The 21,896-nt window shown below is 44.8% G+C and overlaps 1 protein-coding gene across 1 annotated transcript; it reads right to left on the reverse strand.

Moving 5' to 3' along the window:
• Positions 1-1,122: 1,122 nt before the first annotated feature.
• Positions 1,123-19,806, reverse strand: LOC310867067 (protein unc-13 homolog B-like; the record flags this gene model as incomplete). The annotated part of the gene is made up of 6 exons (XM_083776861.1): positions 1,123-1,158; positions 5,598-5,671; positions 7,312-7,435; positions 7,853-7,970; positions 17,370-17,469; positions 19,800-19,806. The coding sequence occupies 6 exons, from the start codon at positions 19,804-19,806 to the stop codon at positions 1,123-1,125; spliced, it is 459 nt and encodes a 152-aa protein (XP_083632987.1).
• Positions 19,807-21,896: the final 2,090 nt, after the last annotated feature.

A 21,896-nucleotide genomic window follows, 5' to 3' on the forward strand; every position in this document is an offset into this window, starting at 1 on the left:
TGGAGTCCATCTTGTAGATGTCATTAGTGTATCTAGTCTGGGTAAATCCTCCATGGATAAACATGACCTTCCCCAAGACACAGGCTGAGTGGTAGTACCGCCTCTCTGGAACGGTCCCAGAAACCTGTGGTTTGAACCATGTGTGGGCGTCGACATCAAAGGCATAAAGCATGTTACAGTAACTGTGGTCAGTCCATCCTCCCCAGAGGTAGACAGTATATTCTATCAGAACAGCTGTGTGACCCCGGTGCTTGGAGGGAACCTCAACGTGGCGTTCTCCTCTTCCAGGGGTCACTGGGGTCAACTTCCTCCAGGTCAAAGACACTGTGTTGAAGACGTGCACATCAATGTGATCCTTGTGACCTCCAAAGGAGTACACACAGTGTCTCACTGTCACAGCTCTCTGATTGGCTGTTCCTGGTCCTCTCAGACGCACCGCCCAGCGTAACATTACTCACAGCAGTACCACAGTGGAGAAATCCTATTGGTCAACGGTATCCTATTGGTCAACGGTATCCTATTGGTCAATGGTATCCTATTGGTCAATGGTATCCTATTGGTCAATGGTATCCTACTGGTCAATGGTATCCTATTGGTCAATGGTATCCTATTGGTCAATGGTATCCTATTGGTCAACGGTATCCTATTGGTCTGGTATCCTATTGGTCTGGTATCCTATTGGTCAATGGTATTCTATTGGTCAATGGTATCCTATTGGTCGAGTCCTGATGTGTAAATGCATGGAACATTTTGCGTCTCCACTTATATTCGTTCAGAGGCACAAACACCACACAAGGTTTGTCCAATCCGTGAAGCCGATGGTTTGGGTTGACCAATCAAGGAAGACGATGCCTGTTGATCTCACTTATTGGTCACCAGTAGTGATCAATGACCATATTAGGGATGATCAACATTATTATGAATACAGTATCCGGTTGAAAAAGTGCTCCTTCAATGCTCCAGTTTCCTTCCAACACGACCAACACCATGTACTGTAATTCACTGTACTGTAATTATGTACAGTAACTATGTACTGTACTGTAATTCAGGAGGACTGGATCCATAGTGTCCATCAGTACAAGTGGCCGTCGGTGATTGTCTGCTGGAAATGCCCTGGAAGTTTTATTCGGTGGGTGGCTGGCCAAGGATCACGTCCCACTGGGAGGAGACCCCGGGGCAGACCAAGGACCACGTCCCACTGGGAGGAGACCCCGGGGCAGACCAAGGATCACGTCCCACTGGGAGGAGACCCCGGGGCAGACCAAGGATCACGTCCCACTGGGAGGAGACCCCGGGGCAGACCAAGGACCACGTCCCACTGGGAGGAGACCCCGGGGCAGACCAAGGATCACGTCCCACTGGGAGGAGACCCCGGGGCAGACCAAGGATCACGTCCCACTGGGAGGAGACCCCGGGGCAGACCAAGGACCACGTCCCACTGGGAGGAGACCCCGGGGCAGACCAAGGATCACGTCCCACTGGGAGGAGACCCCGGGGCAGACCAAGGATCACGTCCCACTGGGAGGAGACCCCGGGGCAGACCAAGGACCACGTCCCACTGGGAGGAGACCCCGGGGCAGACCAAGGACCACGTCCCACTGGGAGGAGACCCCGGGGCAGACCAAGGATCACGTCCCACTGGGAGGAGACCCCGGGGCAGACCAAGGATCACGTCCCACTGGGAGGAGACCCCGGGGCAGACCAAGGATCACGTCCCACTGGGAGGAGACCCCGGGGCAGACCAAGTATCACGTCCCACTGGGAGGAGACCCCGGGGCAGACCAAAGATCACGTCCCACTGGGAGGAGACCCCGGGGCAGACCAAGGATCACGTCCCACTGGGAGGAGACCCCGGGGCAGACCAAGGATCACGTCCCACGGGGAGGAGACCCCGGGGCAGACCAAGGACCACGTCCCACTGGGAGGAGACCCCGGGGCAGACCAAGGATCACGTCCCACTGGGAGGAGACCCCCGGGGCAGACCAAGGATCACGTCCCACTGGGAGAAGACCCCGGGGCAGACCAAGGACCACGTCCCACTGGGAGGAGACCCCGGGGCAGACCAAGGATCACGTCCCACTGGGAGAAGACCCCGGGGCAGACCAAGGACCACGTCCCACTGGGAGGAGACCCCGGGGCAGACCAAGGACCACGTCCCACTGGGAGGAGACCCCGGGGCAGACCAAGGATCACGTCCCACTGGGATGAGACCCCGGGGCAGACCAAGGACCACGTCCCACTGGGAGGAGACCCCGGGGCAGACCAAGGATCACGTCCCACTGGGAGGAGACCCCGGGGCAGACCAAGGATCACGTCCCACTGGGAGAAGACCCCGGGGCAGACCAAGGACCACGTCCCACTGGGAGGAGACCCCGGGGCAGACCAAGGATCACGTCCCACTGGGAGAAGACCCCGGGGCAGACCAAGGACCACGTCCCACTGGGAGGAGACCCCGGGGCAGACCAAGGACCACGTCCCACTGGGAGAAGACCCCCGGGGCAGACCAAGGATCACGTCCCACTGGGAGGAGACCCCGGAGCAGACCAAGGATCACGTCCCACTGGGAGGAGACCCCGGGGCAGACCAAGGATCACGTCCCACTGGGAGGAGACCCCGGGGCAGACCAAAGATCACGTCCCACTGGGAGGAGACCCCGGGGCAGACCAAGGACCACGTCCCACTGAGAGGAGACCCCGGGGCAGACCAAGGATCACGTCCCACTGGGAGGAGACCCCGGGGCAGACCAAGGATCACGTCCCACTGGGAGGAGACCCCGGGGCAGACCAAGGATCACGTCCCACTGGGAGGAGACCCCGGGGCAGACCAAGGATCACGTCCCACTGGGAGGAGACCCCCGGGGGCAGACCAAGGATCACGTCCCACTGGGAGGAGACCCCGGGGCAGACCAAGGACCACGTCCCACTGGGAGGAGACCCCTGGGGGCAGACCAAGGCACAGTTGGAGGAAACACATCGACTCACTGGCCTTGGAACGTCTCGGAATCGCCCAGGAGGATGAAGTCACTAATGTTGCTCTGGAGAGGGAAGTCTGAAGAGCTCTCTGGTGGAGCTGTTGCCCCCCGTGACCCGACTACGGATAAGCGGTTGAAGATGGATGGATGGATGGGTCATTGAAAGAATGGCTCCCCATTTACACCGATGTATCAAATGTACTTATACTCACAATCATTGCTTTTAGACATGCTGCAGTGCACACACGTTACAACAAATGGTGAATGGTGCATTGTGTGTGTGTGTGTGTGTGTGTGTGTGTGTGTGTGTGTGTGTGTGTGTGTGTGTGTGTGGCTGCACAGTGACACGTGGTTGTGAAAACCAACCAAACCCAGCCAGCCAGGGCATTTCATTTCACGCATTGTGAGCTTGTAGATCGGGCTATTTTCTAATTTCAAACGTATATAGTGCTGAAGTGGTTACAGTGTGTTTTAAATCCAATTCTACACAGTAACTAAAAGTTTCAGTGAATTAATGAAGTGCAAATGCAGTGGAATGCAAGTAAAAGTATTGGAAATTGGAAATACTCAAGTACAGTACTTAAGTAAATGTACTTAACTGGATGTTGTGTTGGTTAGGTGTGACAGGGTCATTTACTCAATACTCAACTGCATGACGTTGCAGTGACATACATGCACCACAAGATGGCAGCAGTGGTCACAAAATGGCCCAAAAAGTATATATCCTGTGACTGCAGAAACACTGGTCACAATTTCACATGAAGAGATATAAGAGGTATAATCTTTTCAGCAAGCGGCCATATCCTCCTCCCCGGCACCCAAAGCTTCTATTTTGAAAGAAATCCCGGCGCCGATTGTGTTAACCCATTCTGACCCTGAGATCAGATTCTAAAAATGTTCTTCTACATCCTGACAGTTCTCAGAAAAAGCTAGAATAGAATACTTTTATTTGTCAGTGCACACAAAGCATACACTGAGCATACAACGACATTTCTACGGAGCTCCCACATAACCGTAGTACATAAAAACACATAACATACAAGTAAGACGCGCAAACGCGGGAAGCGAACGCAGCTCGTAAATGGCAATGACAACAATTAGAATGAATTACATACTTTTTTAAGGTTTTCTTTTTAAAGTTATCTTTTTTTGTGTTTTTTTAAGATTTTATTTTTAAGTTAAGTTTTTTTTAAGTTAAGTGTTTTTTAAGTTTTTTTAAGTTAAGTTTTTTTTTAAGTTAAGTGTTTTTAAAGTTTTTTTAAGTTAAGTTTTTTCTTTTTCATTTTAAGTTAAGTTTTTTTTTTTAAGTTAAGTTTTTTTTAAGTTAAGTTGTGTGTGTGTGTGTGTGTGTGTGTGTGTGTGTGTGTGTGTGAGTGCGTGCGTGTGTGTGTTTTGTGTGATACAGCTGCGCCCTCTGGTGGCGGGCGGGTGGTGTAACAGCGGGACAGACAGACACACGCACACAATCAAAGCTATGTTTCTATGTCAGTGGTTCTTCGATTTTTTTTCCAAAAAATAGCAGACCTACAAGCTCGTAGCGCGCCACTCGGTGGCGCGCTATGAGCTTGTAGATCTGCTATTTTTCAATAGCTAAAGCATAGCATGATGCTAACACCAAAAGGGGTTCCCACCCAGAATGCGTTAACCCAGAAATGTACACAAAAGTGTATAACCAAAAAAGAAGCTTGTAAAATGTGTTATAGTGATCATGGCAACACAAAATCAATCTCAAATGTCATATATATATACACCATATGGATCTGAATTCTGAACACTTGGACATAGCAATAAAAGCTCAGCGTCGCTGAATAGGTTTTAATTATAATTTATGTATCCCTTTTTAACCCATTACAGCGGAGTGAATCATCATGCAACAGGTCAATTTCAATCTGATTGAAGTAGCCGCCAAGCTGCGCTTCAATTGAGCATGACGGAAAAAACACCTATTATTCAAAATATAAAAAAGGCACATAATTTACCATTGATTGTCCTGGTCGAATGCTCCTGAACATTCTTCTGATTGCGATTCGGCCTCGTCAACGGTCGAAGTGTGCTATTTCTCAGTATGTTGACAGCCGAGCTAAAATAACAGGCCTTGAAATTCAAAGGCTCACAGTACGTTTTAACAGAGGGGGTGACAGGGCCCAGGCCGTGGCGTAACGGTCTGGGGCACCCGACTGGTAATCCAGTCGCAGTGTGCCGCGGGTTCGACTCCCGAGCCCGACACGGCCTTTACTGCATGTCTCTCCCCCCACTCCCCCCCCCCCCCCCCCATCTCTCTCTCCCGTTTCCTGTCAGCCTACTGTCTGTCCCTTCAAAAAAAACAATAAAAGGCGTAAGCCGCAAAAAATATATATATAAAAAGAAAACAGAGGGGTGACAGACAAATTTCCCCGGAAGTGCATTATCTGTCTATATGGCAGGGGTTCTCAACTTTTTTTTGTCCGGGGGGACTTATATTATTTCAGAGTGAACGTTTTTAACTCAAATCTTTGTCTAATATTGATATGAACAAACCCCACCCCACAGACAGACAGACAGACAGACAGACAGACAGACAGACAGACAGACAGACAGACAGACAGACAGACAGACAGACAGACAGACAGACAGACAGAGAGGTCACCTGGTCGTGGATGTTCATGTTCTTGATGCGGTCCAGTTTGCTGGTCCAGTACTGAGCCTCTTCATCTGGGATGTCTGCAGAAACACAGACCCTTAAACATCAATGAGGGTTAGGGCTTCCCACCGTGGGGTCCCGCGACCCCCAGGGGTCCTTCAGGGAGTTCCAGGGGGTCCTGGGACCCCCAAAGGGGTCCTTGAGGGAGTTCCAGGGGGTCCTGGGACCCCCAAAGGGGTCCTTGAGGGAGTTCCAGGGGGTCCTGGGACCCCCAAAGGGGTCCTTCAGGGAGTTCCAGGGGTCCCCAGCTAAATGTTATACATCCACGTATGATAACAGCATCCTAAGGTTAGCAAGGAATATCACCTCTAATACTAGCCATGTGTTGTGGAGAATATAAGGAATATCACCTCTAATACTAGCCATGTGTTGTATAGAATATAAGGAATATCACCTCTAATACTAGCCATGTGTTGTATAGAATATAAGGAATATCACCTCTAATACTAAGCCATGTGTTGTATAGAATATAAGGAATATCACCTCTAATACTAGCCATGTGTTGTATAGAATATAAGGAATATCACCTCTAATACTAGCCATGTGTTGTATGGAGAGTATAAGGAATATCACCTCTAATACTAGCCATGTGTTGTATAGAATATAAGGAATATCACCTCTAATACTAGCCATGTGTTGTATAGAATATAAGGAATATCACCTCTAATACTAAGCCATGTGTTGTATAGAATATAAGGAATATCACCTCTAATACTAAGCATGTGTTGTATGGAATATAAGGAATATCACCTCTAATACTAGCCATGTGTTGTATGGAGAGTATAAGGAATATCACCTCTAATACTAGCCATGTGTTGTATGGAATATAAGGAATATCACCTCTAATACTAGCCATGTGTTGTGGAGAATATAAGGAATATCACCTCTAATACTAGCCATGTGTTGTATAGAATATAAGGAATATCACCTCTAATACTAAGCATGTGTTGTATAGAATATAAGGAATATCACCTCTAATACTAGCCATGTGTTGTATAGAATATAAGGAATATCACCTCTAATACTAAGCATGTGTTGTATGGAGAGTATAGGTTGCTGCCTTCAGAAAGGAGATGTGTCGCAGATGGGTCGCAAGACAACTTTCAGTGTGAACTGACAGTAAAGTACTGTATAATATCATATCATATCATACTCTGAGTCAGGGGTGGTGCAACTTTGACGATGGAGAGGGCCACTATACTTCCACACTCACTCCCTAGGGCCATATATTACTGTCGTAGCAAAAATAGCCGATCTACAAGCTCAAAACACGTCGCAGCGCGACGCGTTTTGAGCTCGTAGATCGGCTATTTTTGCTAAATTCGAAATGGAATCCTGAATTTTTTAATTTTTTATGTCATTTCAAATGCTATTAATTATACGTGTGTTGAAGCATTGAGCTACTAATTTAGACTGGAGTAATTAAAGCGGGTCATGTTTTGCATGTTGTGACATTAACCTGCAGGGCCGCATTAAGTGAAGGTGGGGGGCCGCATGTGGCCCCCGGGCCGCCAGTTGCCCACCCCTGCTCTGAGTGTACACAAATGGAACCAAGCGTGTGTGGCGTACATGCGTGCGTGGCGTGCGTGCGTACATGCGTGGCGTGCGTGTGTGTGTACATGCGTGCGTGCGTGCGTGTGTGCATGGCGTGCGTGCGTACCAAAGGGCAGCTCAAAGCGCGTGTCCAGCAGCACGCGGTGTGGCGTGGGCCCGGTGGTTCCACAGATCTCCTCCTCTCTCATCAGAACCTCAGAGTCCAGAGAGGTCCACTCGCCCTCACCCTCCTGGAGAGAGAGAGAGAGAGAGAGAGAGAGAGAGACAGAGACAGAGACAGAGACAGAGACAGAGAGAGAGAGAGAGAGAGAGAGAGAGAGAGAGAGAGAGAGAGAGAGAGAGAGACAGAGATAGAGGGGGAGAGAGAGATAGAGGGGGAGAGAGAGAGAGAGAGAGAGAGAGAGAGAGAGAGAGAGAGAGAGAGAGAGAGAGAGAGAGAGAGAGAGAGAGAGAGAGAGAGACATTAAGAACAACAAAGTAGGGCAGCACGATATATTTGTTTGTATATATCCTCTCTTCATAATGTAAATAATATCCCAAACACTTTACTACTTTTTTCAATGGAAATAAGCTAATTGCGTGCGTGCATGCTGTCTAAAGGTATGAGTGTGTGTGTGTGTGTGTGTGTGTGTGAGTGCGTGCGCTACCTCCTCAGACTGAAGGATGGTCTCCAGAGGGATCAGGGCGGTCCCGATCAGAGTGTCCCAGATCAGGCCTTTGTTCCACAGCTCCACCACCAGCGCTGAGTCCAGGTGACTGATCTCACTGCAACGTGCACGCGCACACACACACACACACACACACACACACACACACACACACACACACACACACACACACACACACACACACACACACACACTTTAACCCATTCTGACCTGAGATCAGATTATAAAAATGATGTACAGATGTACGATCTGCTCATGCTCGCATCACTGTGCAACTTCTTCTTTCTAATGGTTTTTATCCAATTCTCTGCCCACAGACTCTCATAAGCCAACTATGGGCTGGACTCCCCCATTCCATCTCAGTCGGTCCCATTAGAGTCAGCGGGGCTGCACTGCAGGGAGAGATGTCTGGGTGTCACCCGCGTTGATTTGGACTGACTGAGGTGGTCTTTACACACGAGAACGGTGTTCAGAGAAAACGGCTACATAAACCTAAATGACTGCCTGCCTAAATATGTCCCAAACCTTCCTACCTACATGACTGCCTGCCTAAATATGTCCCAAACCTTCCTACCTACATGACTGCCTGCCTAAATATGTCCCAAACCTTCCTACCTACATGACTGCCTGCCTAAATATGTCCCAAACCTTCCTACCTACATGACTGCCTGCCTAAATATGTCCCAAACCTTCCTACCTACATGACTGCCTGTCTAAATATGTCCCAAACCTTCCTACCTACATGACTGCCTGCCTAAATATGTCCCAAACCTTCCAACCTACATGACTGCCTGCCTAAATATGTCCCAAACCCTCCTACCTACATGACTGCCTGTCTAAATATGTCCCAAACCCTCCTACCTACATGACTGCCTGCCTAAATATGTCCCAAACCGCCCCCTAAAGTCTTCCACTGCTGGCCTGCTCGCTTTGCCTAAAAAAATGGCAACAAAAAAATACGGGGAAGCAGCTTTCTGCTTCTACGGGCCGACGGCATGGAACAAGCTCCCACTGTACCTTCGTCAGGCAGCCTCTGTAGACATTTTTACGTTGCTCGTTTTCTCACGTTGGCTCACAGCGCATATGTTTATTGATGCAGAGCCATTATATGATATAATGGCCTCCCTCCTCGCCTACAAAGCGCTGCTCATCAGCGACGGTGAATGTAAAACCATGATGTAAATAAAATGCAGCGTTTATGTAGCCTAATGTATCATAACATATATAACCGTCCCGTGGCGCGCTCTGCCTGCATGCTCTGTGCTGCGTGAAGGGGTTCTTCTTCTTGTACGTGGGTGACTGGTCTATCTCGCAGCCCCGTTACCGCCACCTAGCGACATTATAGCGTATTTATTTTGCTTTTATTAGTTTTTCGAAGGGACAGACAGTAGGCTGACAGGAAACGGGAGAGAGAGATGGGGGGGGGGAAGACATGCAGTAAAGGCCGTGTCGGGCTCGGGAGTCGAAACCGCGGCACACTGCGACTGGATTACCAGTCGGGGCCCATTATAGCGTTTTCATAAAGTGTGCGTTCTCGTGTAAAGGGTCAATAAAAAAATGAGAACGCAACAGGACGTTTGACGTTTTATCTGGAGATGGCCGCCGTGTAAAAGAGGGCCTAAAACTGTCCACTACCTTTTTTCTCTGATGAATAATTTACCAGAACAAATTTTTAAGTACAGCCATGATAACTGAAACTATATGACTAAATACACTGGCAATGTTGTCAACAAATTAACCCATTCTGACCTGAGATCAGATTCATACGAGGTTTCCACTGGACACACACTGGTCTGATTAACCCATTCTGACCTGAGATCAGATTCTAAAAATGTCAGTCGTTCTTTGATTTTTCAAAAATAGCAGACCTACAAGCTCGTAGCGCGCCACTCGGTGGCGCGCTATGAGCTTGTAGATCTGCTATTTTTCAATAGCTAAAGCATAACATGATGCTAACACCAAAATGGGTTCCCGTTCAGAATGGGTTAAAAAAAACTAGACTAAAATGTTAGTGGAGAAGACTATTAAAAGACAAAGTCATGTTATGCTCGGTTGTGTGCGGGTGTCACGCTCTGAAAACAGCTGATCTACAAGTCCACAGAACTTGTAGATCTGCTATTTTTTCGGCACACAGCGAAGTATAAATATAGGCATCACGAAGCCATCGAGGATTTAGCCTAGACTAAAACTAGACTAAAATAAAATAAAGATCTGATGACTAAAATATGACTGAAACTAAATGGAATTTTATTCTACGACTATGACTAAAACTGAATCAGAATTTCACCGTCAAAATCAACACTGGGGTGTCTCCAATTAAAAAAAGCAAAAAAGATGTGTTATGGCAGAATGTTAAATCACTGAGAATTCGTAGAGACTTTAGGCCTACACAGAATACTGGTTCTTAGAGACTTTGCCCCCTCAATGTCCCCGTTCTCTGTTGTACTTCAATGGCTAGTTGGCTACAACGGTAGCTTTGCGGTAGTCGAAATGTAAGCGAGTGACAGCGAGACGAGATGAACACATGTTGACCGTATCAATGCAGAGACCTACATTATTAAATCCATTATTGCCCATTTGGCCTGGAGGGAGAAACGTTTACAGCCGCTGCCACTTCCTCCTCCTCCTCCTATCCGAGTCCCCACACTGGCACGGCTTTTACGGCTAGTAAGTTAGCCATGTGCTATCGATGTTTGAGGGTTTTCTCGTCAGCGAAAAGTCAACAAACAGAACACGGTGACATGCATGCTGATCTTCCTTAATAATAAAAAAAAGGCTTAGCCCATGCGTCCAGTGGCTTTATAGGTATAGGTTGCTCAGATCTGGACTGGATTTATTTATGTTTTGTTGGACTAGAACCGGCGGACCTCTGTACTGTAGACGCGCAGATGCATGCATCATGCAGATGCGATGCGTTGTTTATTGATGATTAAGCCAGAAGCCTACAACAATTTATTTATATTGTTAAATGTTGCTTTTTTGTTTGTCTTTTATAAAAGGAGCATAAATAAATGTATGCCATTCGTCTACCAACTTTAATTATGTAGCCTATACATGCATATTACATTTGGGGTAGCCTATTAAAAAAAGAAAAAAATCAACCACTATCCGTTAATGAACCGGTTAATCCTATCGGCTAACCGGCTGGGAAACTATCTGTTACTGACATCCCTAGTTCTTTAGACCTACACAGAATACTGGTTCTTAGAGACTTTAGACCTACACAGAATACTGGTTCTTAGAGACTTAGACCTACACAGAATACTGGTTCTTAGAGACTTTAGACCTACACAGAATACTGGTTCTTAGAGACTTTAGACCTACACAGAATACTGGTTCTTAGAGACTTTAGACCTACACAGAATACTGGTTCTTAGAGACTTTAGACCTACACAGAATACTGGTTCTTAGAGACTTTAGGCCTACACAGAATACTGGTTCTTAGAGACTTAGACCTACACAGAATACTGGTTCTTAGAGACTTTAGGCCTACACAGAATACTGGTTCTTAGAGACTTAGACCTACAAAGAATACTGGTTCTTAGAGACTTAGACCTACACAGAATACTGGTTCTTAGATACTTTAGGCCTACACAGAATACTGGTTCTTAGAGACTTTAGGCCTACACAGAATACTGGTTCTTATTGACTTAGACCTACACAGAATACTGGTTCTTAGAGACTTTAGGTCTACACAGAATACTGGTTCTTAGAGACTTTAGGCCTACACAGAATACTGGTTCTTAGAGACTTAGACCTACACAGAATACTGGTTCTTAGAGACTTTAGACCTACACAGAATAATGGTTCTTAGAGACTTAGGCCTACACAGAATACTGGTTCTTAGAGACTTAGACCTACACAGAATACTGGTTCTTAGAGACTTTAGACCTACACAGAATACTGGTTCTTAGAGACTTTAGACCTACACAGAATACTGGTTCTTAGAGACTTAGACCTACACAGAATACTGGTTCTTATAGACTTTAGGCCTACACAGAATACTGGTTCTTAGAGACTTTAGACCTACACAGAATACTGGTTCTTAGATACTTAGACCTACACAGAATACTGGTTCTTATAGACTTTAGGCCTACACAGAATACTGGTTCTTAGAGACTTAGACCTACACAGAATACTGGTTCTTAGAGACTCTAGACCTACACAGAATACTGGTTCTTAGATACTTTAGACCTACACAGAATACTGGTTCTTAGAGACTTAGACCTACACAGAATACTGGTTCTTAGAGACTTTAGGCCTACACAGAATACTGGTTCTTAGAGACTCTAGACCTACACAGAATATTGGTTCTTAGAGACTTAGACCTACACAGAATACTGGTTCTTAGAGACTTTAGGCCTACACAGAATACTGGTTCTAGAGACTTCAGGCCTACACAGAATACTGGTTCTTAGAGACTTAGACCTACACAGAATACTGGTTCTTAGAGACTTTAGGCCTACACAGAATACTGGTTCTTAGAGACTTTAGACCTACACAGAATACTGGTTCTTAGAGACTTAGATCTACACAGAATACTGGTTCTTAGAGACTTAGACCTACACAGAATACTGGTTCTTAGAGACTTTAGGCCTACACAGAATACTGGTTCTTAGAGACTTTAGGCCTACACAGAATACTGGTTCTTAGAGACTTAGACCTACACAGAATACTGGTTCTTAGAGACTTTAGACCTACACAGAATACTGGTTCTTAGAGACTTTAGGCCTACACAGAATACTGGTTCTTAGAGACTTAGACCTACACAGAATACTGGTTCTTAGAGACTTTAGACCTACACAGAATACTGGTTCTTAGAGACTTTAGACCTACACAGAATACTGGTTCTTAGAGACTTTAGACCTACACAGAATACTGGTTCTTAGAGACTTAGACCTACACAGAATACTGGTTCTTAGAGACTTAGACCTACACAGAATACTGGTTCTTAGAGACTTTAGACCTACACAGAATACTGGTTCTTAGAGACTTTAGACCTACACAGAATACTGGTTCTTAGAGACTTTAGACCTACACAGAATACTGGTTCTTAGAGACTTAGACCTACACAGAATACTGGTTCTTAGAGACTTAGACCTACACAGAATACTGGTTCTTAGAGACTTTAGACCTACACAGAATACTGGTTCTTAGAGACTTAGACCTACACAGAATACTGGTTCTTAGAGACTTAGACCTACACAGAATACTGGTTCTTAGAGACTTTAGACCTACACAGAATACTGGTTCTTAGAGACTTAGACCTACACAGAATACTGGTTCTTAGAGACTTTAGACCTACACAGAATACTGGTTCTTAGAGACTTTAGACCTACACATAATACTGGTTCTTAGAGACTTAGACCTACACAGAATACTGGTTCTTAGAGACTTTAGACCTACACAGAATACTGGTTCTTAGAGACTTTAGACCTACACAGAATACTGGTTCTTAGAGACTTAGACCTACACAGAATACTGGTTCTTAGAGACTTTAGATCTACACAGAATAATGGTTCTTAGAGACTTTAGGCCTACACAGAATACTGGTTCTTAGAGACTTTAGACCTACACAGAATACTGGTTCTTAGAGACTTAGACCTACACAGAATACTGGTTCTTAGAGACTTAGACCTACACAGAATACTGGTTCTTAGAGACTTAGACCTACACAGAATACTGGTTCTTAGAGACTTAGACCTACACAGAATACTGGTTCTTAGAGACTTTAGACCTACACAGAATACTGGTTCTTAGAGACTTTAGGCCTACACAGAATACTGGTTCTTAGAGACTTTAGACCTACACAGAATACTGGTTCTTAGAGACTTAGACCTACACAGAATACTGGTTCTTAGAGACTTTAGGCCTACACAGAATACTGGTTCTTAGAGACTTTAGACCTACACAGAATACTGGTTCTTAGAGACTTAGACCTACACAGAATACTGGTTCTTAGAGACTTTAGATCTACACAGAATACTGGTTCTTAGAGACTTTAGGCCTACACAGAATACTGGTTCTTAGAGACTTTAGACCTACACAGAATACTGGTTCTTAGAGACTTTAGACCTACACAGAATACTGGTTCTTAGAGACTTAGACCTACACAGAATACTGGTTCTTAGAGACTCTAGACCTACACAGAATACTGGTTCTTAGAGACTTTAGGCCTACACAGAATACTGGTTCTTAGAGACTCTAGACCTACACAGAATATTGGTTCTTAGAGACTTAGACCTACACAGAATACTGGTTCTTAGAGACTTTAGGCCTACACAGAATACTGGTTCTTAGAGACTTCAGGCCTACACAGAATACTGGTTCTTAGAGACTTAGACCTACACAGAATACTGGTTCTTAGAGACTTTAGGCCTACACAGAATACTGGTTCTTAGAGACTTTAGGCCTACACAGAATACTGGTTCTTAGAGACTTAGACCTACACAGAATACTGGTTCTTAGAGACTTTAGACCTACACAGAATACTGGTTCTTAGAGACTTAGACCTACACAGAATACTGGTTCTTAGAGACTTTAGACCTACACAGAATACTGGTTCTTAGAGACTTTAGACCTACACAGAATACTGGTTCCTAGAGACTTAGACCTACACAGAATACTGGTTCTTAGAGACTCTAGACCTACACAGAATACTGGTTCTTAGAGACTCTAGACCTACACAGAATATTGGTTCTTAGAGACTTAGACCTACACAGAATACTGGTTCTTAGAGACTTTAGGCCTACACAGAATACTGGTTCTTAGAGACTTCAGGCCTACACAGAATACTGTTTCTTAGAGACTTAGACCTACACAGAATACTGGTTCTTAGAGACTTTAGGCCTACACAGAATACTGGTTCTTAGAGACTTTAGGCCTACACAGAATACTGGTTCTTAGAGACTTAGACCTACACAGAATACTGGTTCTTAGAGACTTAGACCTACACAGAATACTGGTTCTTAGAGACTTAGACCTACACAGAATACTGGTTCTTAGAGACTTTAGGCCTACACAGAATACTGGTTCTTAGAGACTTAGACCTACACAGAATACTGGTTCTTAGAGACTTTAGACCTACACAGAATACTGGTTCTTAGAGACTTAGACCTACACAGAATACTGGTTCTTAGAGACTTTAGACCTACACAGAATACTGGTTCTTAGAGACTTTAGACCTACACAGAATACTGGTTCTTAGAGACTTAGACCTACACAGAATACTGGTTCTTAGAGACTTAGACCTACACATAATACTGGTTCTTAGAGACTTTAGACCTACACAGAATACTGGTTCTTAGAGACTTTAGACCTACACATAATACTGGTTCTTAGAGACTTAGACCTACACATAATACTGGTTCTTAGAGACTTAGACCTACACATAATACTGGTTCTTAGAGACTTAGACCTACACATAATACTGGTTCTTAGAGACTTAGACCTACACATAATACTGGTTCTTAGAGACTTTAGACCTACACAGAATACTGGTTCTTAGAGACTTAGACCTACACAGAATACTGGTTCTTAGAGACTTAGACCTACACATAATACTGGTTCTTAGAGACTTTAGACCTACACAGAATACTGGTTCTTAGAAACTTAGACCTACACAGAATACTGGTTCTTAGAGACTTAGACCTACACATAATACTGGTTCTTAGAGACTTTAGACCTACACAGAATACTGGTTCTTAGAGACTTTAGACCTACACAGAATACTGGTTCTTAGAGACTTTAGACCTACACATAATACTGGTTCTTAGAGACTTAGACCTACACATAATACTGGTTCTTAGAGACTTTAGACCTACACAGAATACTGGTTCTTAGAGACTTTAGACCTACACATAATACTGGTTCTTAGAGACTTAGACCTACACATAATACTGGTTCTTAGAGACTTAGACCTACACAGAATACTGGTTCTTAGAGACTTAGACCTACACAGAATACTGGTTCTTAGAGACTTAGACCTACACAGAATACTGGTTCTTAGAGACTTTAGACCTACACAGAATACTGGTTCTTAGAGACTTCAGACCTACACAGAATACTGGTTCTTAGAGACTTCAGACCTACACAGAATACTGGTTCTTAGAGACTTTAGACCTACACAGAATACTGGTTCTTAGAGACTTTAGACCTACACAGAATACTGGTTCTTAGAGACTTAGACCTACACAGAATACTGGTTCTTAGAGACTTAGACCTACACAGAATACTGGTTCTTAGAGACTTTAGACCTACACAGAATACTGGTTCATAGAGACTTTAGACCTACACAGAATACTGGGTCTTAGAGACTTTAGACCTACACAGAATACTGGTTCTTAGAGACTTTAGACCTACACAGAATACTGGTTCTTAGAGACTTAGACCTACACAGAATACTGGTTCTTAGAGACTTTAGACCTACACAGAATACTGGTTCTTAGAGACTTTAGACCTACACAGAATACTGGTTCTTAGAGACTTTAGACCTACACAGAATACTGGTTCTTAGAGACTTAGACCTACACAGAATACTGGTTCTTAGAGACTTAGACCTACACAGAATACTGGTTCTTAGAGACTTAGACCTACACAGAATACTGGTTCTTAGAGACTTAGACCTACACAGAATACTGGTTCTTAGAGACTTAGACCTACACAGAATACTGGTTCTTAGAGACTTTAGGCCTACACAGAATACTGGTTCTTAGAGACTTTAGGCCTACACAGAATACTGGTTCTTAGATACTTTAGACCTACACAGAATACTGGTTCTTAGAGACTTTAGACCTACACAGAATACTGGTTCTTAGAGACTTTAGGCCTACACAGAATACTGGTTCTCAAGGGAAAAGGTTTGAAAAACACAGTATACACACACTAAACCCAAGCGTTTAGGTTATAAACAGTTTTAAACACATATTTGTAACACTTTTTTTAACGTGTCACAGTGTTTAGATTATAAACAGAAGAACATGTTTAATCCCCGTAACACTTTTTAAACACATAAATGTGTTTTTACAATCAAAGTCAGTCATGTAGGTGTTTAGAATTCAAACACTAGGTGTTCTCGTGAGGTGTTTGAGTGAACTCGTGTTCTACTGTATTTTATGACCATTAATAAACATTTGGCATTTAATTATTACACACATGGTTTTTAGGTTTAAACGCGTCACATGTTCCAGGGATTTACAATGCAGGTATTCATTATATAGATATTCCACTGTTAGGTTTTTTGATGATAAATGTTTTTATGTGATGTATTCCCATTCTTTGTGGTCCTTGCTTAATGTAAAGTCGCTCTGGATTAAGAGCGTCTGATAAATGCCTACATTGTAAATTGTATTCAACAAGATCACTTGTGCTGCGATTGGAGCATGCATGCTCTCTCGCACGCACACGCACGCACGCGCACGCGCACACGCACACACACACACACACACACACACACACACACACACACACACACACACACACACAGAGGGGGACTTACAACATGAAGTCTTGTTCCCAACATGGCTGGTTTCCTCGGACGGTGATGGTGGTGCTCTTCACATTCTGCACCTTTAGAGTCACATAGGCGTTGAACTTATCTGGAACAGAGCAGAACAACACATCATTATTATTATTATTATTATTATTATCATCATCACACACGCATTAGATTGGATTGATTGATATTTATTAACAGTTTGCAGAATTACAGTTCATTTCAAGCACAAACTCAACTCAACTGTGAGTGGACGACCCAATTAAGCATTACACTTGTTTACAACAGGGTCCACCATGTTCAATTCATCAAAAAATAAATAAAAATCCTCTGACAAATCATCTAGATTTGTGACTAAATTTGACTGAGGGACTGCCATTGGATTATTTTTTTGAATTTGGTTTTTTTCTTCATGTCATGTGAAAGCAGGGAATCGTAGCTTCAAATTGACATATTGGTTGTTCAGTTTGACCCACCAGGTTTTGGAGATATGGCTTATAGAGTAAATGTCTTGCAGAGAAACAGCGAGTTGAGAAAACAGGCTTGAAAAGGTTCACTTCTGTGGACTCTAACATTACACCTAGCTACATGTTTAAGCATTTATTTCATATTTACATGTCTTCTGTGGACTCTAACATTACACCTATAGCTACATGTTTAAGCATTTATTTAATATTTACATGTCTTCTGTGGTCTCTAACATTACACCTAGATACATGTTTAAGCCTTTATTTCATATTTACATGTTGATTTCAGCTCTGACACTTATTTCAGACATGCTCTAGTATGTAACGAGTCTGCCTGTGCTATAAAATCATTTTGGTGAAAAGCTGTCATTTATGCGCTCAGTCAAATCTGGTCACATTTTTCCCCGATACCGCTACTGGTATCGGTTACTCGGGCCCATACCGCCCTCAAGTACTCTTACTCGGTACTCGGAAACCGGCCCTGATACTCCCCCGAGTACCAAAACATCCAGTTGACACTATATAGGCTGAACGAACGCAAGCAACGGAGCAAGTCTGACCACAACACTGACCACAACACTGTCTGACCACAACACTGCAGCAGATCACCAAAAAACAGCCGATCTACAAGCATACACATGACAACTGACAAGTGTCGATCGGGAGATCCATCTGCATCTATGAGAATAGACGCAAATAAGAGAAAAAAAGATTGTACACCAGGACAACTCTAATCACGCCGGGACAACGCTCCACACGTCCCAAACTCTTCTCCCTTCTGGCTCCAAAACTGTGGAATACACTTCCCATTGCAGTCAGAACTGCAGCATCACTCCCAATCTTCCGCCGTAGCCTGAAAACCCACCTTTTCAGACTCCATCATGGCCCATAGCACTTACCCTAACCCCTTAGATAGAATTTCTGTTGGCTTAGATAGCATTTGACTTAGACTTATAGCATGTTATGTAGACAGCACTATAATTGTATTGAATATAGTCATAGCACGCCATAGTACATATGTATAGCATAGTAGTGAATATGTATAGTTTATTATGTATAGTGTATGTATAGTTTCATCATATAGATATTCCACTGTTACCTTCTTAGCTTACGCATGTTTCATGATAAATGCTTTTATGTGATGTATTCCCATGCTTTTGTTCTTGCCTAAATGTAAGTCGCTCTGGATTAAGAGCGTCTGCTAAATGCCTAAATTGTAAATTGTAAATTGTAATCATCTCTGTATACATTCTCCAGATGTCTCCTTAATTCTTAAAAATAAACTGTCTATGTATCAGTGGTGCATGTGTTTGGCCACGGAACCACCATCTCCCACTATGTCGTTCCACCTGCACGCACCCGAGGCAAAGATTTGACTTGAAAACGTCCCCTGGGAAAGAATTTTCCAAGATTTGCACACATTTTATGAGCTTGTATATATATATATATCTGAGCCTATAGTATAGCCCATGCTATTTAGTCTGTAGTTGTCCTTCAAGGCTTAAACTGTAAGGTTTTTCATGAAAATGAAAATACATTCGGCACTCGGTGGCGCGCTATGTGAGCTTTATAGATCTGCTACTTTTCAATAGCTAAAATATAATTAATATTATTATTATAAATAATAATGTTTAAAACACCAAAACAGGGTTCCCGTCCAAACTGTCTTAACCCATTCTGAACGGGCACCCATTTTGGTGTTGGCATCATGTTATGCTTTAGCCATTGAAAAATAGCAGATCTACAAGCTCATATCGCGCCACCGAGTGGCGCGATACGAGCTTGTAGGTCTGCTATTTTTTGAAAAAAATCGAGGAACGACGGACATTTTTTTAGAATCTGATCTCAGGTCAGAATGGGTTCATCAGACCAGTGTGTGTCCATGTGGAAACCTCGTGTGAATCTGATCTCAGGTCAGAATGGGTTCATCAATACATCGTCAGAGACAGAAGGGCCACCTGCTGACCTGACATGACGAGATAACCGTCTCGCAGAACAAAAGAGCAAAGATGAAGAGAAACCTGTCCTCGTTTTGGAAGACGAGGAGAGAGACATGGAGGAGGAGGAAGACGAGGAGAGAGACATGGAGACATGGAGACGTTGGAGACATGGAGACATGGAGACATGGAGACATGGAGACGTTGGAGACGTTGGAGACATGGAGACATGGAGACATGGAGACATGGAGACATGGAGACATGGAGACGTTGGAGACGTTGGAGACATGGAGACATGGAGACATGGAGACGTTGGAGACGTTGGAGACATGGAGACATGGAGACATGGAGACATGTAGACGTTGGAGACACGGAGACATGGAGACATGGAGACGTTGGAGACATGGAGACGTTGGAGACGTTGGAGACATGGAGACATGGAGACATGGAGACATGGAGACATGGAGACATGGAGACGTTGGAGACATGGAGACATGGAGACGTTGGAGACGTTGGAGACGTTGGAGACGTTGGAGACATTGGAGACATGGAGACATGGAGACATGGAGACATGGAGACATGGAGACGTTGGAGACATGGAGACATGGAGACATGGAGACGTTGGAGACGTGGAGACGTGGAGACGTTGGAGACGTTGGAGACATGGAGACATGGAGACATGGAGACGTTGGAGACGTTGGAGACGTGGAGACGTGGAGACGTGGAGACATGGAGACGTTGGAGACGTTGGAGACGTTGGAGACATGGAGACATGGAGACATGGAGACGTTGGAGACGTTGGAGACGTTGGAGACGTTGGAGACATGGAGACATGGAGACATGGAGACATGGAGACATGGAGACGTTGGAGACGTTGGAGACGTTGGAGACATGGAGACATGGAGACATGGAGACATGGAGACATGGAGACATGGAGACATGGAGACGTTGGAGACATGGAGACATGGAGACGTTGGAGACATGGAGACATGGAGACATGGAGACGTGGAGACGTGGAGACGTGGAGACGATGGAGACGTTGGAGACGTGGAGACATGGAGACATGGAGACGTTGGAGACATGGAGACATGGAGACATGGAGACGTTGGAGACATGGAGACGTTGGAGACATGGAGACATGGAGACATGGAGACATGGAGACGTTGGAGACATGGAGACATGGAGACATGGAGACATGGAGACATGGAGACATGGAGACATGGAGACGTTGGAGACGTTGGAGACATGGAGACGTTGGAGACATGGAGACATGGAGACGTTGGAGACATGGAGACATGGAGACATGGAGACATGGAGACATGGAGACATGAAGACATGGAGACGTTGGAGACATGGAGACATGGAGACGTTGGAGACATGGAGACATGGAGACATGGAGACGTTGGAGACATGGAGACATGGAGACGTGGAGACATGGAGACATGGAAGACATGGAGACATGGAGACATGGAGACATGGAGACATGGAGACATGGAGACATGGAGACGTTGGAGACATGGAGACGTGGAGACATGGAGACATGGAGACATGGGAGACATGGAGACATGGAGACGTTGGAGACATGGAGACATGGAGACATGGAGACGTGGAGACGTGGAGACATGGAGACATGGAGACGTTGGAGACGTTGGAGACATGGAGACATGGAGACATGGAGACATGGAGACATGGAGACGATGGAGACGTTGGAGACATGGAGACGTGGAGACGTGGAGACGTGGAGACGTGGAGACATGGAGACATGGAGACATGGAGACATGGAGACGTTGGAGACATGGAGACATGGAGACATGGAGACGTTGGAGACGTGGAGACGTGGAGACGATGGAGACATGGAGACGTTGGAGACGTTGGAGACATGGAGACATGGAGACGTTGGAGACGTTGGAGACGTTGGAGACATGGAGACATGGAGACATGGAGACGTTGGAGACGTTGGAGACATGGAGACATGGAGACGTTGGAGACGTTGGAGACGTTGGAGACGTTGGAGACATGGAGACATGGAGACGTTGGAGACGTTGCAGACATGGAGACATGGAGACATGGAGACATGGAGACGTTGGAGACATGGAGACATGGAGACATGGAGACATGGAGACATG

The sequence above is a fragment of the Protomyctophum parallelum genome, assembly GCF_964188405.1.
Source record: "Protomyctophum parallelum genome assembly, chromosome: 11".
Taxonomy (NCBI): domain Eukaryota; kingdom Metazoa; phylum Chordata; class Actinopteri; order Myctophiformes; family Myctophidae; genus Protomyctophum; species Protomyctophum parallelum.